General features: G+C 35.8%; 2 protein-coding genes and 1 pseudogene across 2 annotated transcripts; 2 read left to right on the forward strand and 1 right to left on the reverse strand.

The window, feature by feature from the left end:
- Nucleotides 1-633: 633 nt before the first annotated feature.
- On the reverse strand, nt 634-1610 carry LOC120011040. The gene is made up of 3 exons (XM_038862061.1): nt 1555-1610; nt 1124-1425; nt 634-1037 (listed from the first exon to the last, which is right to left on the reverse strand). The coding sequence occupies exons 1-3, from the start codon at nt 1608-1610 to the stop codon at nt 634-636; spliced, it is 762 nt and encodes a 253-aa protein (XP_038717989.1).
- A 571-nt stretch (nt 1611-2181) lies between these two features.
- Nucleotides 2182-3834, forward strand: LOC120011050 (serine/threonine-protein kinase Nek5-like). The gene is made up of 2 exons (XM_038862069.1): nt 2182-2189; nt 2577-3834. The coding sequence occupies exons 1-2, from the start codon at nt 2182-2184 to the stop codon at nt 3832-3834; spliced, it is 1266 nt and encodes a 421-aa protein (XP_038717997.1).
- Nucleotides 3835-7586: 3752 nt separating this feature from the next.
- Nucleotides 7587-19132, forward strand: part of LOC120006583 — a 29744-nt pseudogene continuing 18198 nt past the window's right edge.

A 19132-nucleotide genomic window follows, 5' to 3' on the forward strand; every position in this document is an offset into this window, starting at 1 on the left:
TTTCTTGAATCTTTTCCCACTGGAAAAGCTCCCTTCTCCAAGGAATAATCCAGCGCCAACCCGCACCTTCCCAAACTCCAAAGTTTTCTATTGCACAATTACGCGACAGAGAGATAGTGACAAGACGTGGAAATTGATCCTTCAAAGACAAGGATCCAATCCAAATATCCTCCCAAAATCTCACCATGCTGCCATTTCCAATACTGAAGGCTAGACCTTCCTTTATAGCTTTCTCCACATTGCCATGAGAACCTGATAGCAAGTTTTGAATATTTCTCCAATTTGCAGAAGCATTCTGAGAGTCTTGGGTGGTAAGAACAATATTAGGAAGGTCATATTTATCTTGCAGTAATCTTTTCCAACTCACCTCTATGTTATCATGAGTCCATTTAAATAGAAGCGCCTTATTCTTCTCAAGAATAGAACCAACCCCAGCACCACCGTTCTTCTTGGCTTTTGTGATTTGATCCCAACTAATGCTATGCATTTTCCTTTGATTGTCAACCTCTCCCCAGATAAAACGCCTCTGTATCCTCTCAATTTTTTGAGCAACACCTTTAGGAATTTTGAATAAGGACATATAGTAGACCGGCAAACTATTCAGGACAGATTTTATCAAAGTCAATCTTCCCCCTATAGAGAGGTGTCTGGCCTTCCACATCGAAAGTCTGGTTCAACCCTTTTGACCACTGGATCCCATAAGCTGGACTTTTTCATATTCCCACCAAGAGGCATGCCAAGGTACTTCATAGGGAGTTCTGTTTGACACTGTAATAGATCAGCCACCCTCGTCACTCTATCCGCTTGCACACCAATACCAACCAAAGAGGACTTGTGATAGTTTACTTTCAGGCCTGATATCAACTCGAAGCACCTCAAAACCCTTTTCAAATTCATTAATGATTTCGTGGAATTGGAACTGAAAAGGATTGTGTCATCCGCATACTGCAAGTGAGAGATTTGAAGACCCCCATCTTTCACTGATATACCTTCTACTAACCCCAAGTTTTTTGCGTTGTCCAACATTTGATTCAGGCCTTCAGTTGCAATGATAAAAAGAAATGGAGATAGGGGATCCCCCTGTCTTATCCCTTTTTAAGATGAACTTCATTTGTTGGGGAACCATTAACTAAGACTGAAACTCTAGCTGTGGAGATGCATTCTAAGATCCAACTTATCCACTTGGCACCATAGCACATTTTTTTCATAACATCTGCAAGGAACCCCCACTGGATAGAGTCGAAAGCTTTTTCAAAATCAATCTTAAGTAAAAAACCAGTCTTCCTTTTCTTCTTCAAGTGATCAACAATTTCATTGGCCATCAATATGGAGTCCATAGTTTGTCTGCCTTTGATGAATCCTGATTGACTGTCACTGATAACTAAACTCAAGGTTTGCTTCAGCCTATTAGCTAGACTTATCAGCCTATTAGATAAGGCAGCCCAAGAGGTGCAAACTCACAAAAGAGCCATTGTCATGCCAATCGATCTCTTGTGAATGTGCATGTATTGGTAAAGCATGCCCATTGGTTTTCCTTTTTTCCATTACGTTTACTTGTGAAAATAAGATATCATGCCGTGACAATTGACTCCTGCATGCAGCCGCTCCATGATATATTGAGCTTATAATACAATTTTTTTTAAAATATCCATTGACACTCCATTTTTCAAAACCACCAAACACGTCATTAACAAACTCATGTATTGTCTTTGCTTTTTTTTTTTCTTTTTTTTTTCAAGTGTACGTGTGAATAAATAAGACAAATCCTAATTAGCTACGTACTGGGATTGTTTACTTTGTTAAACAAGTAAATCAAAGGAAGTCAACTGAAGAAGCTCTTCCTCTCCAGTTTTTATTTTCTAATCCAAACAGAAACAAACAATGACGATAATCCACCAACTTAGACGATACAAAGACCACCAATTATTTGCCTCAAACCCAAATCCAAAAGAAGTAGTATTCTTATTGCTCTACTTATCATCTCGTGGATTCTACAAACAAAAGATTATGTAGTCAAAAACTCAAAGTTGTATTTATTATATTGGGACATTAGTTTGTCGATTCAAAACCCCAATGACCACATCCCCTACGAGCGTTGAACCAGACTGTGTTTGGACTAATTAAGGATTAGTGTTGTAGAGGCATGTGTTGAGGAGGAGGAGAGGATTTTTCAAGTGAATAATGGATGGGTTTGTTGCATTATCCGCGGCTTGGATTCATATTCAAATCTATCACAACAGAGTACATGTTACACCTTATTATATGATATGCATATTCTCTACGATTCAATGTGAAACTTTCTAACTCAGATGACATTCAAATGTATGGTATCTCATAAAGGTCTTGAGTTAGAGCCTCCCCTTCCCCTTCCCTTGAATTCAAAAAAAAAATAATTAAAGAAATAAATCAAATACGTAATTACATTAATAAATATATATAGTTTTTTATTTAATTTAAAATACACATAACATTCCCCATTTATTTTCAATAAAATAATATATATGTGTGTGTCTGGAGGAGAGAGAATCTTATGGATCATGTATTATAAAGGTGCGAGATTTATTTTTTCTTGAAAGAGATTCTTATCGTGTTTCTGATGGTTGTGTTACACATGTTTCTAAGGAGGTCACACTAGAGTCTCAGAAGACTTCTGTTTGTTCTTCGAAAGGAATGCAAACAGACAGCAGCAATTCTGTCTCATCGTCGGTCTCAATTCAAGCATATGAGCAGTCTAATGTTGCAACTTCTTTTATTGACATGATGGAGCAGACAATTCCAAAACATGATTTGCTCACCAGCAATGAGAGTTTCGAATCACATCCATCCATCTGCTCTCCTGCCCCCTTTGCTTATACTGAGATCACTGAACATATTTCTGGACAAAAACATGTATGTGATCCTACATCTGTTCCTTGCTTAGTTGAGACAACTGAGGGTAATCTAGATCTTCATGCTACCACTGCCATTGATGGGAAAACAAGTTCTAGTACAGCTTCAGATCTCCCAGTCACAAGTTCTGAGGAAATTGTTATTTCGAAAGATGAAGTGCCTGCAGATATGTATGCTATAAAGCCTGATGATACCCCAGAAAGCAGGCCTGATCAATTGCTTCAATCAAATCTTACATCTTCATCAAGTGGTGATGACAAATTCACTGTAAGGGAACGTCTATCATCTTTTGCAGAAGTTTCCCCTTCCATCTCCTCACCTGTGTCATATAGCCAAAATAACGTAAAGCAAGGTAATGGTATCATTTTGCAGAATCCTACAGTTGAAAGGCCTAGTACTGCCCATCATCCTTCAGTTTTTGATGATGTCATACATGTTATACGGCATAGTAGTTTTCGTGTTGGGAGTGAGCAACCAGTAATGGAAAATGTTGAGATGGGGATTCAAAATGTGGATGTTGGGAAGTTATTGAACGTAGTGAGGGATGAACTGGAGATGAGAAACGTGACGACTCCGATGACTCTGAAGTCATCAAGTTGCTCTGATGTGGACTTACATTCTGGTGTTCTGGAAATGGATACGAAAGAACCAACTCCTGTAAAAGCCGACAATTTTGAGGCAGCAAGACCTAGCCCCTCTCCCATGAAAGAAGAGGAATTGCCAGCCAAAGAAACTTTGGATGTGAAGTCTTTTAGGCAGAGGGCAGAGGCCCTTGAAGGGCTTTTAGAGTTGTCTGCAGAACTTCTGCAGCAGAGTAGATTGGAAGAACTTTCAGTTGTTTTGAAGCCTTTTGGAAAAGATAAGGTCTCCCCAAGGGAGACAGCTATCTGGTTAGCGAAGAGCCTCAAGGGAATGATGATTGAAGAGGGTGGACGCAATTCATGAACGTTTTACATCTTTGGTAAGTTCACACTGGATTTTCTTGTTGATTCTAGTAACTGTTGTCATTTTGTTATACATATCATGAATTCAATTGGGTATATCATTTACAGTGATGTAGAGAATGACCAGTCCTTCTGCCTCATTTTTTGTAATTCTTTCAACGCATTTTGTTGCTGTACATACGAAATTATGAACCCATGCAAATGGTACAATTGTTATGTGCTACCTGATTGATCCCCCCTCTATCAACATTTCTTTTCTGAATTCCAATCTCTTTTGATATTGTATAGAGGGTCCATAGATATGATCTATGTTTGTTTGTTGTAACCACTTGATTGATCCTCTGTCGGAGTATTTGTATGCTGATTTTCTCCCGTGAGGAAGATGGCAGCAATTTTATTTTTCAATAATGCAAGTTTTATTGAAGAAAACCTGGAGACAAGTCAATAGTCATGAGGAGTCGCAGCCCACAGAATAGCCCGTGTATGTCGGCGGTTGGTTTTTTGACATAAATTAAACCGATCAATCGGTATTGTTGGTTTTTTCAGATCAGTTTTTAAAGGGGAAATGTGTGAACTTTTTAAGAAAAAACTGAACAATTGATTTGGTTCTGATCGATTTTGATTTTGACTGTTTTTTTAAAAGCTCTGGGCGTATTGGACCTATGTAGCCCATTTTACTACTTCAGGAGCCAACTCATTGACAAATCTTTGGGCTTTGCCTACGTCCCACAAATGACCAGGGGCCATGGTATTTATCAAAAGCATTTTTTCTTAAATTTAGTACTTAATGATTTTCGTGTTTATGTTCTAGATTTTTTTTTATGGATGTGCTAGATATACGTTTGTTTAATAGAGAGTTCTATCTTTTTCCTGCAGAGACGTGTGTGTTCTATTCAAGGTCTCTTTTACTGATACTATGCCATTTTTCAGTTTTTTTTTAAAAAAAATAATGTAAAAGCCCCTCTCTTTGTCAAGACTTATAATTTCACGTCGGATTGTCATAACCCAATCTAGTAGCATATAAGCAAAATCTTACACCTTTCACACAACAAACGCCTGAGCCAAAGACAACAAACTTGTGAGCCAAAGAGCCAACAAATTCTTGAGACCACATATTGAGTACTCTCGAGAAGTTGGGATATATGTTGGACCAAAATGAATAATATTTATTTATTTTTGGGCCTAGTGCTGCTGTTGCGCACTGTGATCCCCATTGAAACGAAATTTTTCGGCCTAAGGACTTTGGAGACTGCCCAAGAGCACAAGTCCGTGTAGGCTTGTGATCCAAAACGAATAATATTTGTTGATGTATTTGGACTTGGATTTCTAACACTTTGTATTCCATGGGAAGACTCTACTAGTTGATGATGATGAGAGTAGCTGAGTAGGAGGAGAACGGACTGCAAGTATATGTTGCTATGTAAAGCTGTAACTATTGATCTGCTGCGTCTGTCATTTAAATGTAAACCGTGTTGTAGTAGTAGTAGTAGTGTTGGATGTTGAATATGCAATGGCCGGGCTTGCTTGTAATAATAATGTAAATCTCCTCTCGATGAATCTAATTGAGGGCCACATCACATTGTTAGGTAAACAGTACTTTCACTGATTGAGAGAGCGACAAGGCTAATCAAATTAAAGTCCCAAGTTTCATTTTCGACCTTAATTTAGGTAGTTACTTGTCATTTACGAAATCAATTACTTTGTCTAATTTTTATTATTGTTGAAATTCTTTGCCTTTAATGAACGTTTGCATCGGTAAGGTGGATATATATATATATATATGTGAGTCGCCTTCATATTATTTTGGGTTGTTATAGATTCTTAATTTGACATTTGGAAGAGCAAGAAGCCTGTAGTATTGAAGAAAAATAGAGTCAAAATGTAAGAGTTTTTTGGTGTATAGGCATTGGGGATTTGTTTGAGATTTTCTTCATTTTTTTTTGAAACTAGGGTTTGGGAAGAGTGTAAGATTCGAACCCACAGCCTAATGAGTGGATCATTCTTTATATGCAATATGATTGTTGTTCAACTAATGACTCACTTGCTTTCGTAAATGTATAGTTTTCGTAAATGTATTTGAAATTGTATAATCGTGGTGTCTTATGTCGATTGTGTGTATATATATATACATACATATATTCTTTACTTTATGATTCACTTTTAGGGTTGAAATTTTTTTTTTTAAATTTGGATAAAATATAATTATATTTTGATCGGTTTTACGAACCAAACAATATGTTTTTTTGTTTGAAACAAAAATCAAATGCAAACTGGAAAGGGTATGAAATGTCTTTTGTTTTATATCAAACGATCTAGAATTATCATGCACTTTTCATATTGAATTTGATTTTTGTTTCGAACAAAAAATATATCGTTTGATTCGTAAGACCAGTCAAAATAAAAATAATTTTTTTTCAAATTTTAAAAAAAATGTTTTGAACTCTAAAAATTATGATATCATTTTAAAATCTCATAGGATAATTCCTATATGTAACAGTCCACTCATCCGTAGTAGAAACACTTTGTTTGCTTTGGGCCTACTCATAATGGCTCACACGCCTTTTATCATCGTCACTCGGTAGTTCGCCCATAACCACTGAGCTTGACACTGCAGAGGCTTGTAACTCCGTCCACTCAAATCGGGTGCTACATACTACATAGGATATTTCGTCTTCAATTTTCTTCTCTCTGTTTTTTTTAGCTTCTCACTTTTCATGTCTAAAACGTACTCTTTGTGACTTCTCCGTTGTCACATATTTCGTGAGTGGTGAGTACTGAGATTTTTGTAAACTTGTACGTATGAGATTTTGGATTCAATGATTTCATGTAGTCGTACGTGTTGAAACAAACGTTTGGCCTGTTGTCTTGGTGTGTGCGTTGGTAACCTTAATTTGTGGTATATATTATTCACAAGCTATCATTGTAATTAAATTTAAGAGTATTGTTATTAGGTATGGATCAAAGAGTGTGATCGATCGATCGATAGATCATGAAGTTTGTATGAAGGAAATTGCAACCATGCACGTCAATTAGCTAGTAGTTATTTGATTAAATGGTTTGGTTTCATTTTCTTTGAATGTATATGCAAAGCAGTACTGTCATTGTTCATTTGTCTGCTTGACATCAGAACGTACAATAAGCTCAAGAAGAGTACTGGTTGATGATTGTCTACCACAAATATTCATAGTTATCTCATTGAAAATTCAAAAGATGATATTAATTATAAGCTAAGTACATGTATTATAGAGCAGGTGGTCTCATGTCATATATGATATCAAGTAACTTTACCCATAAATGCGGACTTCACAAGAGATTCGACAATCTTGATTTCTAAGTATCCAAACAAAACCTTAACATCTTAAATTTATGCACAAACACCTTAAATTTCTACAGAGTTTATCACACCCACACATTAGTCAACTATCTGACTTTCATGTGCAGCCAACGGAAATTGAAATCTTGATTTCGACAAAAACGTCTTAATTTCGACACAAACCTCTCAATTTGTACACACCTTAAGTGTTTAGTTAATCACAGCCACACATTAGTAAACTATCTGACTTTCATGTGCATCCAACGGAAATTGAATTCTTGATTTCTACAAAAACCGTTTTAGTTTCTACAAAAACGTCTTAATTTCTACACCCACACAGTAGATTATCCGACTTTCATGTGTGAACTCCACTTCTATTTTTGTCTATAAATTACTCACACACATTCTTTACTTGTATACAACTCCATATGCCACAAAAACAAAGCAACAAACACAAACAACAATCATGGAGCAATTTGTGGGCATATATTATGTGGGCATATATTTCATCCTTTTTGTCTCCTTCGCCACCCTCTCCTTCTTCATCATCTTCTACAAACACAAAACCCTATTCTCTAACCCTAATCTTCCTCCGGGCAAGACCGGCCTCCCATTCATCGGAGAGACCATCCAATTCCTCTCTTGCGGATGGCATGGTCGTCCAGAGAAGTTCATCATTGACAGGATGGCCGAGTTTTCCTCTGAAATCTTCAAAACAAGCATTAACCGTGATCCTACAGCCATCTTCTGCGGCCCGACAGGGAACAAGTTTTTGTTTTCCAATGAAAACAAGCTTGTCAATGCAACTTGGCCTAGCCATTTCAACAAAATCTTCAGTACTTCCTCGCTCGAAACCTCCATCAAGGACGAATCAAAGAAAATGCGCGGATTGCTCCCTAAGTTCTTCAAACCAGAGTCCTTACAACGATACGTTGGAGTCATGGACACAATTGCACAAAAACACTTTGAATCACATTGGGAAAAGAAAGATGAAATTGTCGTCTATCATCTAGCGAAGTGGTACACATTTTGGTTAGCTTGCAAGGTGTTTATGAGTATTGACGATCCTCAATACATTGTTAAATTCTTGGAATCATTCAATATTTTGGGAGCTGGTCTATTTTCTATTCCAATCGACATGCCTGGAACGACTTTTAATCGTGGTATTAAGGCATCCAAGTATATTAGGACTGACTTGTTGAAGATAATTAAGCAAAGGAAGATTGACTTGGCTGAAGGTAAAGCGTTGCCAGATCAGGATATATTGTCACACATGATGTTAACGTGCACTGACGATGGTCAGTACATGACGGAGTTGGATATTGCTAATAAGATTCTAGGGTTGCTGGTGGGAGGATATGATACTGCCAGTATTTCATGTACTTTCATCGTCAAGTATCTTGCAGAGCTGCCTGATATTTATGAGAGAGTGTATAAAGGTATGTTTAAATAATAACAGTAGTTTTACGGATTTTAATATTTTTGTCTCAACTATGCCAAAATGCTAAGAGGGATGCATACGATTTCATATGGATCATGCGGGAAATCAGGGCCCACGGTTTCATGCGGGGCATCTGGGCCCACGATTTTACATGGATGATCATGTGCAACAATCTCAACATTTGGGATAGTTTGGACAAAAAAAACCACTGGTATTCTTAACATTTTCAATGTTTAATAGTTTTCGGAACACATAATTTAAGTGGTAAAGGTTCAAATCACGGAAACAATATTATTATTATGATTGGTAAGCGCTTGGTTTTTCATGATTTTCCCTTCAAATAGAACAAATGGAGATTGCTAAATGCAAAGCACCCGGAGAGTTATTGAATTGGGAGGATCTTCAAAAAATGAAGTATTCATGGAACGTAGCTTGTGAAGTATTAAGACTCGTACCACCTCTCCAAGGTACTTTCAGGGAAGCCATCAATGACTTTATTTTCAACGGTTTCTTCATCCCTAAAGGCTGGAAGGTACGCAATTCTTTACTGATACTTATATTTCATACTTCATGAACAAATCAATCGACAAGAGTCTTAACGTTCATTTGCAGTAGTATTGGAGTGTGCACACAACACACAAACACCCCGAATTCTTCCCGGAACCCGAGAAATTCGACCCGAGTAGATTCGAAGGAGTTGGACCCGCTCCTTATACATATGCTCCATTTGGAGGAGGCCCAAGAATGTGCCCAGGAAAAGAGTATGCTCGACTGGAAATACTTGTGTTCATGCACAACCTTGTGAAAAGGTTCAAATGGGAGAAATTGGTTCCTGATGAGAAGACTGTTGTTGATCCAATGCCAAGGCCTGTCCTTGGACTTCCAATTCGCCTTTATCCTCACAATACTACTTGAATTATCTTTTAGTTTTTATATATTTTTGTTTCATCGTAATTAAACGCATGTATTGTCTTTGCGTTCTTTTTTTTTTTTTCCGAGTGTACGTGTGAATAAATAAGACAAATCCTAATTAGCTACGTACTGGGATTGTTTACTTTGTTAAACTAGTAAATCAAAGGAAGTCAACTGAAGAAGCAAGCTCTTTCCTCTCCTGTTTTTATTTTCTAAACCAAACAGAAACAAACAATGACGATAATCCACCAACTTAGACGATACAAATGAAGAACCTAGGTCACACAAGAGGGGGGTGAATTGTGTCCCCAAATTCCTATTAGGAATCCTCTTTTACAAAATCGTCACACACAACACAAAACAAATAATCAATATGGTATATGCACAGTATATAGATGGACAGAAAACAAGAATATATCAATCGAATATAGTTTAGAACAAACCAATGATATATATAAAAACAAAGATCAATATCCATAATCACAAGTATAACGACCAAACCTTAAGAGAGTGAAAATTCGAATCGTGATTTTGAGAAATAAATGAATTTGTGATAAGCTTAGTACAAATTGATTTCTAAGTATGATAGGCAGCAAACTTTGATTAAAGCAAATATGTAAAGCGATAAATTGAAGAGAGAAGGAGAGAGATGCAAACAGTGTTTAGAGTGGTTTGGATACTTCCCCAAGTCCTCCTACTGCACTACCCGAACAGCACTTGTCTAGGCTTTCAAATCCACTATATCACGTGGCTTTTCAAAGTAACCACAAACTTTTACACAGAGGGTGTTACCCGAGTAGGGTTACGAGTTTAAGCTCAAAGGTTCCACTCAAGTGTATAGATACAAGATAGTGTAATGGAACTTTCAATGATTTTCTCTAATTCACGGGTAGGATATGTATTGTGAAGTGTAGGAGCTTTTAAAGAAAATAAGAAAGGCTACAAGTGCTCACGGCTAGAGAGAGGAAAAGTGAATAATGCAGAGAATTCAGCTAACTCTTTTCATTCTTCTTATTGTTGATCTCACGTGTAGCTTTATAGGACAGCAACTTGTCTCTTTAAATTTGGCTGTTGAAACCCTCAAAGACTTCTCCTTAATCTTGACTGATTTTCTCCATGCTTTGCTCCCCATTGAATCATCATTAATTATCCCCATTGTTTAGCTCTTCATAATAGGAAATAGAATCAACAATTTGACTTCACATAGGCGACTAGAGCTTCATATATGTCAAAGGAGAAAACATCTTGTTTGATAAGGGAACTTGCTTTGATTCACCTTGTTAATATGGGGTTTCGGACCATATAGAAAATCAGCTCCTATTTGTATTCTGTCTTGACTGAATAGAAGATTTCTTGTACTTGATTTGAATATGGAATTACACTCCAATAATAACCATGATAAAAGCGCTCCATGATCTTCTCTTACATATTACCTTTCCTTAATCGTCGACTCCAGAACTTTGGTAATAACATGACCTTTGACTTGCACAAATCATGACATTAAATATTTTATTCAAGCTTGCCATATTAGAATCATAGCTTGCTGTACCGCCACTCAATCTTCAAGAATAGCTTGATCATCCAAAGCTTTATAAATGGAAAGACATATCACACTTTATTCTCCGATCAACTTTATAACCAAATCACGTCCTTCCTTCATTCTGCATTCAAATGCCTTGCACGAATCAACTTGTCAATCTCTTGAATTCAGCTTGATTATATATGAAAGCTTGATAAGGAAAATATGCATTCGGCTCTCTTTGAATTTCTCTTGATATTCTCCAAGTCAATAATTGCAAAAATGGAAGCTAGATCACATGGCTTGCATATATAAGGAAGTTCCATGATTTCTGTAATTTCACTTCAAAACTCTCTTTCCTTTTTGACTTTGGCACCAACAGCTCACTTTGGCTCCATATTATTTCCTTGACACATTTTGAAGTCGACCACATATACTTTACATGCCGCATAAATGTCCACCTTAGTTGCCACATAGGCGATTTCCATTTTCAACTCAATTTTCTCATAGTGGATTCACGCAAGTGCCACCAGGATTTTGTCTAGCCCTAGACCTTTCCTAGGTCATTCTTGAGCTATCATATATCTTAGACAACTTTGACATTTCTTTGATTTAACCTGAAAAATATAAATGGTGTACTACACCACAATATGCTTGTAAGCTTAAAAAAAGCTTCATGCTTTGAGCATAGGTTAGTCAATATAAATAATTAATCTTTTAGTATGAAACACATAATCATATATTTGAATATTCATGTAAAGTTTCAGTTCAAACAAATAACATATAGTCATATTTTGAGTCACATAAATCAATCGGATAATAACATTGCGTAGCAATTTCGGACAGATATTTTGACAACGATTTTGAGCAGGGAAACATCAAAATTTCTTAATAATGTCCTCATGAAAAATGTTCATTATGATGTAAATAATGTATCTGAAAATTTTCAGCTTAATCCGAATTCATTTGATATAAATATGTTACACTCAAATTCATGAAATAATGCATTGAATCAAATAGCATGACATGGTTCAATCATCAAAACTAAAATGTAGAACCTTTGGTCCAACAGCAAAGACCACCAACACCATTATTTGCCTCAAACCCAAATCCAAAAGAAGTTGTATTTATATTGCTCTACTTATCATCTCGTGGATTCTACAGACAAAAGATTATGTAGTCAAAACTCAAAGTTGTATTTATTAATTGGGACATACGTTTGCCGATTCAAAACCCTAACTCCAATTACCACATCCCCTACGAGCGTTGAACCAGACTGTGTTTGGACTAATTAAGGATTAGTGTTGTAGAGGGATGTGTTGAGGTAGAGAGGATTTTTCAAGTGAATAATGGGTGGGTTTATTGCATTATCCGCAGTTTGGATTCATATTCAAATCTATCACAATAGAGTGTTACTCCTTATTAAATGATATGCATATTCTCTACGATTCAATGTGAAACTTTCTAACTCAGATGACACTCATGTGCTTGGTATCTCATAGAAGTCTCGAGTTAGAGCCTCCCCTTCCCCTTCCCCTTCCCCTTCCCTTGAATTCAAAAAAACATAATTAAAGAAATGAATCAAATACTTAATTACATTAATAAATATATCTAGTTTCTTATTTAATTTAAAATACACATAACATTCCCCATCTATTTTCAATAAAATAATATATATATATATATGTATGTATGTATGTTTGTGTGTGGAGGAGAGAGAATATTATGTATCATGTACTATGAAGGTGCGAGATTTTTTTTTTTTTTTGAAAGAGGGTCATGAACCCAATTGTATTAGATGAAATACCAATACAATACCACTGTCCCGTGGTCAATTTCTCTACCGGTAGATAGACGAAACTGTAAAAGTCCCGCATCGAAAGATGTGGGCACTCATGCCTTGTTTATAAGGTCAAGCTCACCCTTAACCACTAACAAGGCCTTTTCCTAGGCTTGAGTGGGTTGGGTCTGGCCCACCTGTTTGGGCATAAGGAGAAACAAAGCAGTGCTGGCCAGATGTATCCACGGGAACTGGACAACCCAAAGCAGACAATATTGTTGGTGTGTATGGGGGTGTGGATTTACAACATGGTATCGAAGCAATTCGATCCAATTGGACATGACCTCTACTCCACAAGTGCGGGGGAGTGTAAAAGTCTCACATTGAAAGATGTGGGCACTCATGCCTTGTTTATAAGGTCAAGCCCACCCTTAACCAATAACAATGCCTTTTCCTAGGCTTGAGTGGATTGGACATAACCCACCTGTTTAGGCCTAAAGAGAAACAAAGCCGTGTGGACCCGATGTATCCACGGGAACCGGACAACTCAAAGCGGACAATATTATTGGAGTGTGTGGGGGTGTGGATTTACAACATGGTATCGAAGCAATTCGATCCAATTGGACATGACCTCTACTCCACAAGTGCGGGGGAGTGTAAAAGTCTCACATTGAAATATGTGGGCACTCATGCCTTGTTTATAAGGTCAAGCCCACCCTTAACCAATAACAATGCCTTTTCCTAGGCTTGAGTGGGTTGGACCTAACCCACCTGTTTGGGCCTAAAGAGAAACAAAGCCGTGTGGACCCGATGTATCCACGGGAACCGGACAACTCAAAACGAACAATATTATTGGAGTGTGTGGGGGTGTGGATTTACAATAGAAAAAAAAAGAAAAAAAAAACAAGAAGAACAACAGACATTACAGAAAAACTTTAAAAAGACGAAAAGACTAAAGCCTTAGACACAACCACAGTAAAGAGAAGACTAAACCACGAATTACAGACCAAGGGGGGCCCTTAACCTGCAGGAATAGCCCCCCTAAACACCACTTCTTTCAGTAGAACTTTCCCTCGCCACAATTACCTCCACTTCGGGAGGAACTTCCTCAATCCAAGACAAGAAAGAGTTGACCTATATGCCTTTTTGTGCAAGAAGGTGTGCCCCCTCATTAAGGTCTCTCTTAACATGGGAGACCTTCCACTGATAAAAAAAACAACCAACAAACTGATTATATCCAAAACAATCACACCCCAATCCGATAAATTATCAAACAGAGTCTGGGGATGAAGAGCATCTCATTCTAAGTGAATTGCTTGAAAGCTCAGATCCTTGGTAAATTGTATGGCAAGAAGGGCTGAAAGCGCCTCAGCCATTAGCAGATTAAGAGCCACAGGTCTCACGTCAGAGCAAGCCGTCAAAGGAAAACCCTGATCATCCCGAATAATACAACCAAAACCGGACCTATTAAGATCAGTTCCCACTGATGCATCAAAGTTAATTTTCACCAAGCCCAGAATGTTGGTTATACTATGTGAAAGAATTTTGCGATATTTGGAGGTAAATAGAATGTCCACAAAGAGAAGAGTATCTATCGAGAGGAACCAACCATAGATGTCAGACCATCAGTTTGGGGAACCAAACATAGATGCCAAACCAAGTTGCTGCCTAGTGATCAGTGATATTTATCAATAACATTTTTTTTATGGATGTTTTAGATATTTTTGATAACTTATAGAGAGTACTTCTTTCAAGTTTTTCCTGCAGAAGAGAGTTATGTGTTCTATTCAAGGTCTCCATTACGTATTGATACTATTGTTGGGTAGCGTATGGAGTTTGTTTTGTATGCGGTCTCAACCCGAGAAGATTGTTGCGAATCCTTTGACTAGACTTTCGAGAGGTTTACTCCGTGGAGCATAGGTGAGGGTTGACAGGCCGAATCGGAGTTTAGTGTTTAGTCGAACCACGTAAATCTTTGTCGCATAAGTGTGATTGTAAGTGGATTTTTAGGAGGCTTACTCCGTGGAGCGGAGGTGAGGGCCGATAAGCCCGATCCACCTTATAAGCATGATTGTAACCCTACAACTGCATCTTGTATTCTTTTTTCGAAATAGTAAAAACTCTCTCCAACTCCGTAGATCCTAAACCCAGGGACGGAGCTACCAAGGTTTCCAGGGGGGCATGCGCCCCCCCTGGATTTTCAAAATGTTTTTACTATGTATATATATTTGTGTAAATTTAGTACTAAATTCCTGTTAGTCTGGTGGAAATGGTGTCTAAGCTTTCACCATAGTGCCCAAGTTCGAAACTCATGAGCTGCAACCTCATTAGTCTCTTTTTTTCTTTATTTTAAATAATTCTCTCTTTATTATGCATGAGTTCCAAACTGGTTTGCAGCTCCGTTCTCTTTCTTTTTAAAATTATTTTGTATTTTAAATCATTATCTCTTTATCCACAAAAAATATTTTAAGTGGGTAATAAAATTTGATTTTTCATTTATTATATCTTATATAACTTATAGAATACTAATATTCTAAAATAGAAATACATTTTAAATTAATAAAAAAAAAGAACTGAATTTGAATTGAATAGAATAAAAAAAATGGAGTATATAGGTTTGGACTTTGGGATGTTTATATATTTGAAGTTTGAGTCATATTTCTAATAGTTTTCTGTTTATAATATATTCTCTTGAAAGGATGACTGAATTAATTGTTCTATGTTGAGTGAACTATGGTAACTCAAGATCATTAAAACTAGTGATTATAAAATATATATATTTTTTAATTTTGCTTGTTCTCGTAATAATATAAAACGGAAGCACTACACATCCATGAACATATGACATGCCTATGTGGCTTCTTTAATAAAGTTTGTTTGTTTTTTTAATCTATGTGACATGCCTATCTAACTTGCCACCTAGATTATGTAAGTTTATGGATGAGCCATTTTGGAATATAAAATATGTATAGATTTTACTATTGCATATCAAATTATATTTACTTGACTAAATTTTAACAAAAGACATATAAATAACCTAAAAAAATTTTTGGGGACACTGCCCCTGAACCCCCGTGGTGCCCCTCCTCACCCCAAATCCTAGCTACGTCCCTGCCTAAACCTAATTGACCGAACCACGTAAATCTTTGTGTGTTGTTTTCTGATTGCTTTATTTTCTTCGCTTATGATTCCATTCCCAACAACTACGTGTGCCATTTTTCAAGTTTGTTTTTCGTGAAAGCCCCTCTTCTGTATTTCATGGGAAGACTATAGCTAGTTGATGATGATGATGAGTAGTAGGTGGAGAAATGGAGTCGTGAGTAATATGTAACGTTGTTTCATAAATGTAAAACGTGGTTGAGTATAGTAGATGTTGAATATGCATGGGCTTGCTCTAATCATCTAAATCCCCTCTCGATGTATCTAATTGTGGGCCACCACATGATTAGGTAAGGACTTTCACTGATTGAGAAGGCTAGTCAAAAGTCCGAAGCTTCATTTTCGACCTTAATTGTGTAGTTACTTGTCAATTACGATATCAATCAATTGTCTAATTTTTAGTTTTGTTGAAATTTTTGCCTTTTAAGTTTCAACGTTCCAAGTTCCAACTTCAAATTAAAGTACTTCATTGCCTGTAGTATTGAAGAAAAATATAATCAAAATGTCATAAGTTTATCATTTGACGATATGGTAAGTTGGACCAGAGTCCCGTGCGTGATCACAATGATATTACTTCCAGTGAAAATCGATCTCAGGACCTTCTGAGTCTATACAATTTGGCCCTGAAGAGATTCAGCGCTAGATTATCATTCAAGTGATTTACATCATCAGTACGTGACCCAATCAACTTTTTTTTTTTTAAAAAAAATACCACTAAGAAATATGTTTATTATTGGAATCGAATATTGAACACACATATGCATAACCCAACCGATTATCAAATTGTTAGAAAGGGAATTTGTGGGAAGGAGATTGCAACCACGTCAATTAATAAATTAATTGTGACTATCAATTAGGGTTATTTTCTTCTTCTTTTTTTATGCATATGCACATAGTATGAGTTTTTAAGTTGAATGAAGTCTGGGCATTTCTTGATTCTTAATTCAGTTCCACCATAGTCATGTTTGCTTGAGATCAGAACAGAGTGCGTACACAAACAATGAGCTCAAAAAACAGTACTGGTTGATGATGTCTTCCATAAATACTAATTTTCTCATTGAAAACTCAAAAGATCATTTTAATTATAAGTTCCATATATTTTTATATACCATAGAACGGCTGATGTCATATAAGTAGGGGCGGAGCCAAGAAACGATAACGGGGTGCGCTAAAAGAAATTTAGTGCTATTTGATGACAATAAAATTTATTGAAATGATATGATCGATGAACATTCATCTTCATGTTTGGTCTCATAAAGTAAGCCTAAAGTTTAACAAAAATACATATTAAAATTGATATATGAAAATTAATTAAAGATCATGTATGAGATGAAATAATACGTAAATTTATAACTATAAGAATATTGTTGTTTAATATTAACAATAATAGAATGGATACTTTCAAGGTTACTATTATTATGTATTGTTCATTACTATTAGGTTAAGTATATTTTTTGTGCCATAAAAAAGGATAAAAAAAAACTTATTTAAGCATTTTATAAATTTGTTATATTATTTAAAATCCTGAGAGCACTTTGATAAAAAAAAATTAATCGAATATAATAATAAGTAAAAAAGAAAACTTTTTAAACATTATTATCTAAAGATATAAACATCACAACACTGATTCTGCTGTTGTATTCCAGCGACACATATGTGGTGCACAGTGATGAGATTCCTAAATCTGGTGGAGATATATCTTTTTTTATGAAGGGAAAGTTAAAAATCTTGATTGAATCCATGTGTGTTGTTTTTGCCTTATGTATAATTTATTTAACTTGCCCGAGTTTATCCCGTGATAGGGTTATTCGAATACATCTCGGTTTTACCCAGTGTTAGTCTGGTGTTTTTTTTTTGTAATTCCTCTACCAGGATTTATAAATTTTCAGACTGCTAACGTGACGTTAAGTGTAACTATTATTATTTATGAAATGAAGTGTTGGGTTTGGACATTTTTTAAAAAAATTAGGTATATATACGCTTACCAAAAAAATATACATAAATAAAAAGTTTTATTACATGTAGTACTATTTTTTTTTAAAAAAAAAATGATGACTACAGCCTAGTGTAACCTCACTTCCTACGCCCTAGTGCAATCGCCCTCACGACGCCCCTGATTGTAGGGATATCTTATTTTCACAAGTATCGGTGTTGGAAAATCAATGGGGCATGCTTACCCATGAAAGCAGAGAGCACAACACGTCACTGGAGATTTTGACTATCACAACAACTCTTTAATGAGTTTGGTTATACATCAATGTCCTCGAACTCGAAGACATTAAGGTTAGATTGGCCATGATGAAAAGTTCAAGATGTTAACTATTTCATGATATTCATGAATAACCAAATGAGAAAAAGTATTACCACCCCCTAATTAGTAATCTTACCTCGCAATTATTAAATTTTATTATTTTAATATTAATTTATATATGATTTGATATTTGATTATTTTAATTTGCTTGTGATTTGATATTTAATTCTCATTCCAAAAATTGGTTTTCTCACCCTTACTAATTAATTAAAATAAATTTATTACATCACATTAACGTAGATTGACGGGTATATTTAATGAGTTCCCGTTAATAATGCAGTCTTATATTTTGTCTGTGACAGATGTAAAAGCATATGAAAATTATGGATTTAGGGCTATTGTTGGGTTATTAGGTGAGTATGTTGATGTGGGTATGTTAACCTATTTGGTGGTTATGAGCGTGAATCGTCTATCCACAGCTCATTGACATTACGTATTACTATCACAATAGGATTTTTGAATAGTTATCATTTCGTTCAATTGGCATTGACATATAGTTACCCGATACCTCCTATTATGATTAAGTTGTTTAGATACATGTATGATTTTGCAAACAAATGGGTCACTCCGTACAAAAAATAACTTCCAACATACATTAAATGTACCCGACAATATGCATTGATGTGATATAATAAGTTTAATTTAATTAACTGATGGGAGTGAGAAAATTAATTTTTAAAATATGAATTAAATGTCAAATCACACACAAATCAAAATAATCAAATATCAAACCATATGTAAATTAATATTAAAAAAAATGAAATTCAAAAAATGGAGGGTGGGATTACCATCTTTAGGGGGTGAGAATACTATTTCTCATAACCAAACTCATTAAAAAGCTTAACATCTTAATTTTTCATCGTC

The sequence above is a fragment of the Tripterygium wilfordii genome, chromosome 2, assembly GCF_013401445.1.
Source record: "Tripterygium wilfordii isolate XIE 37 chromosome 2, ASM1340144v1, whole genome shotgun sequence".
Lineage (NCBI taxonomy): Eukaryota > Viridiplantae > Streptophyta > Magnoliopsida > Celastrales > Celastraceae > Tripterygium > Tripterygium wilfordii.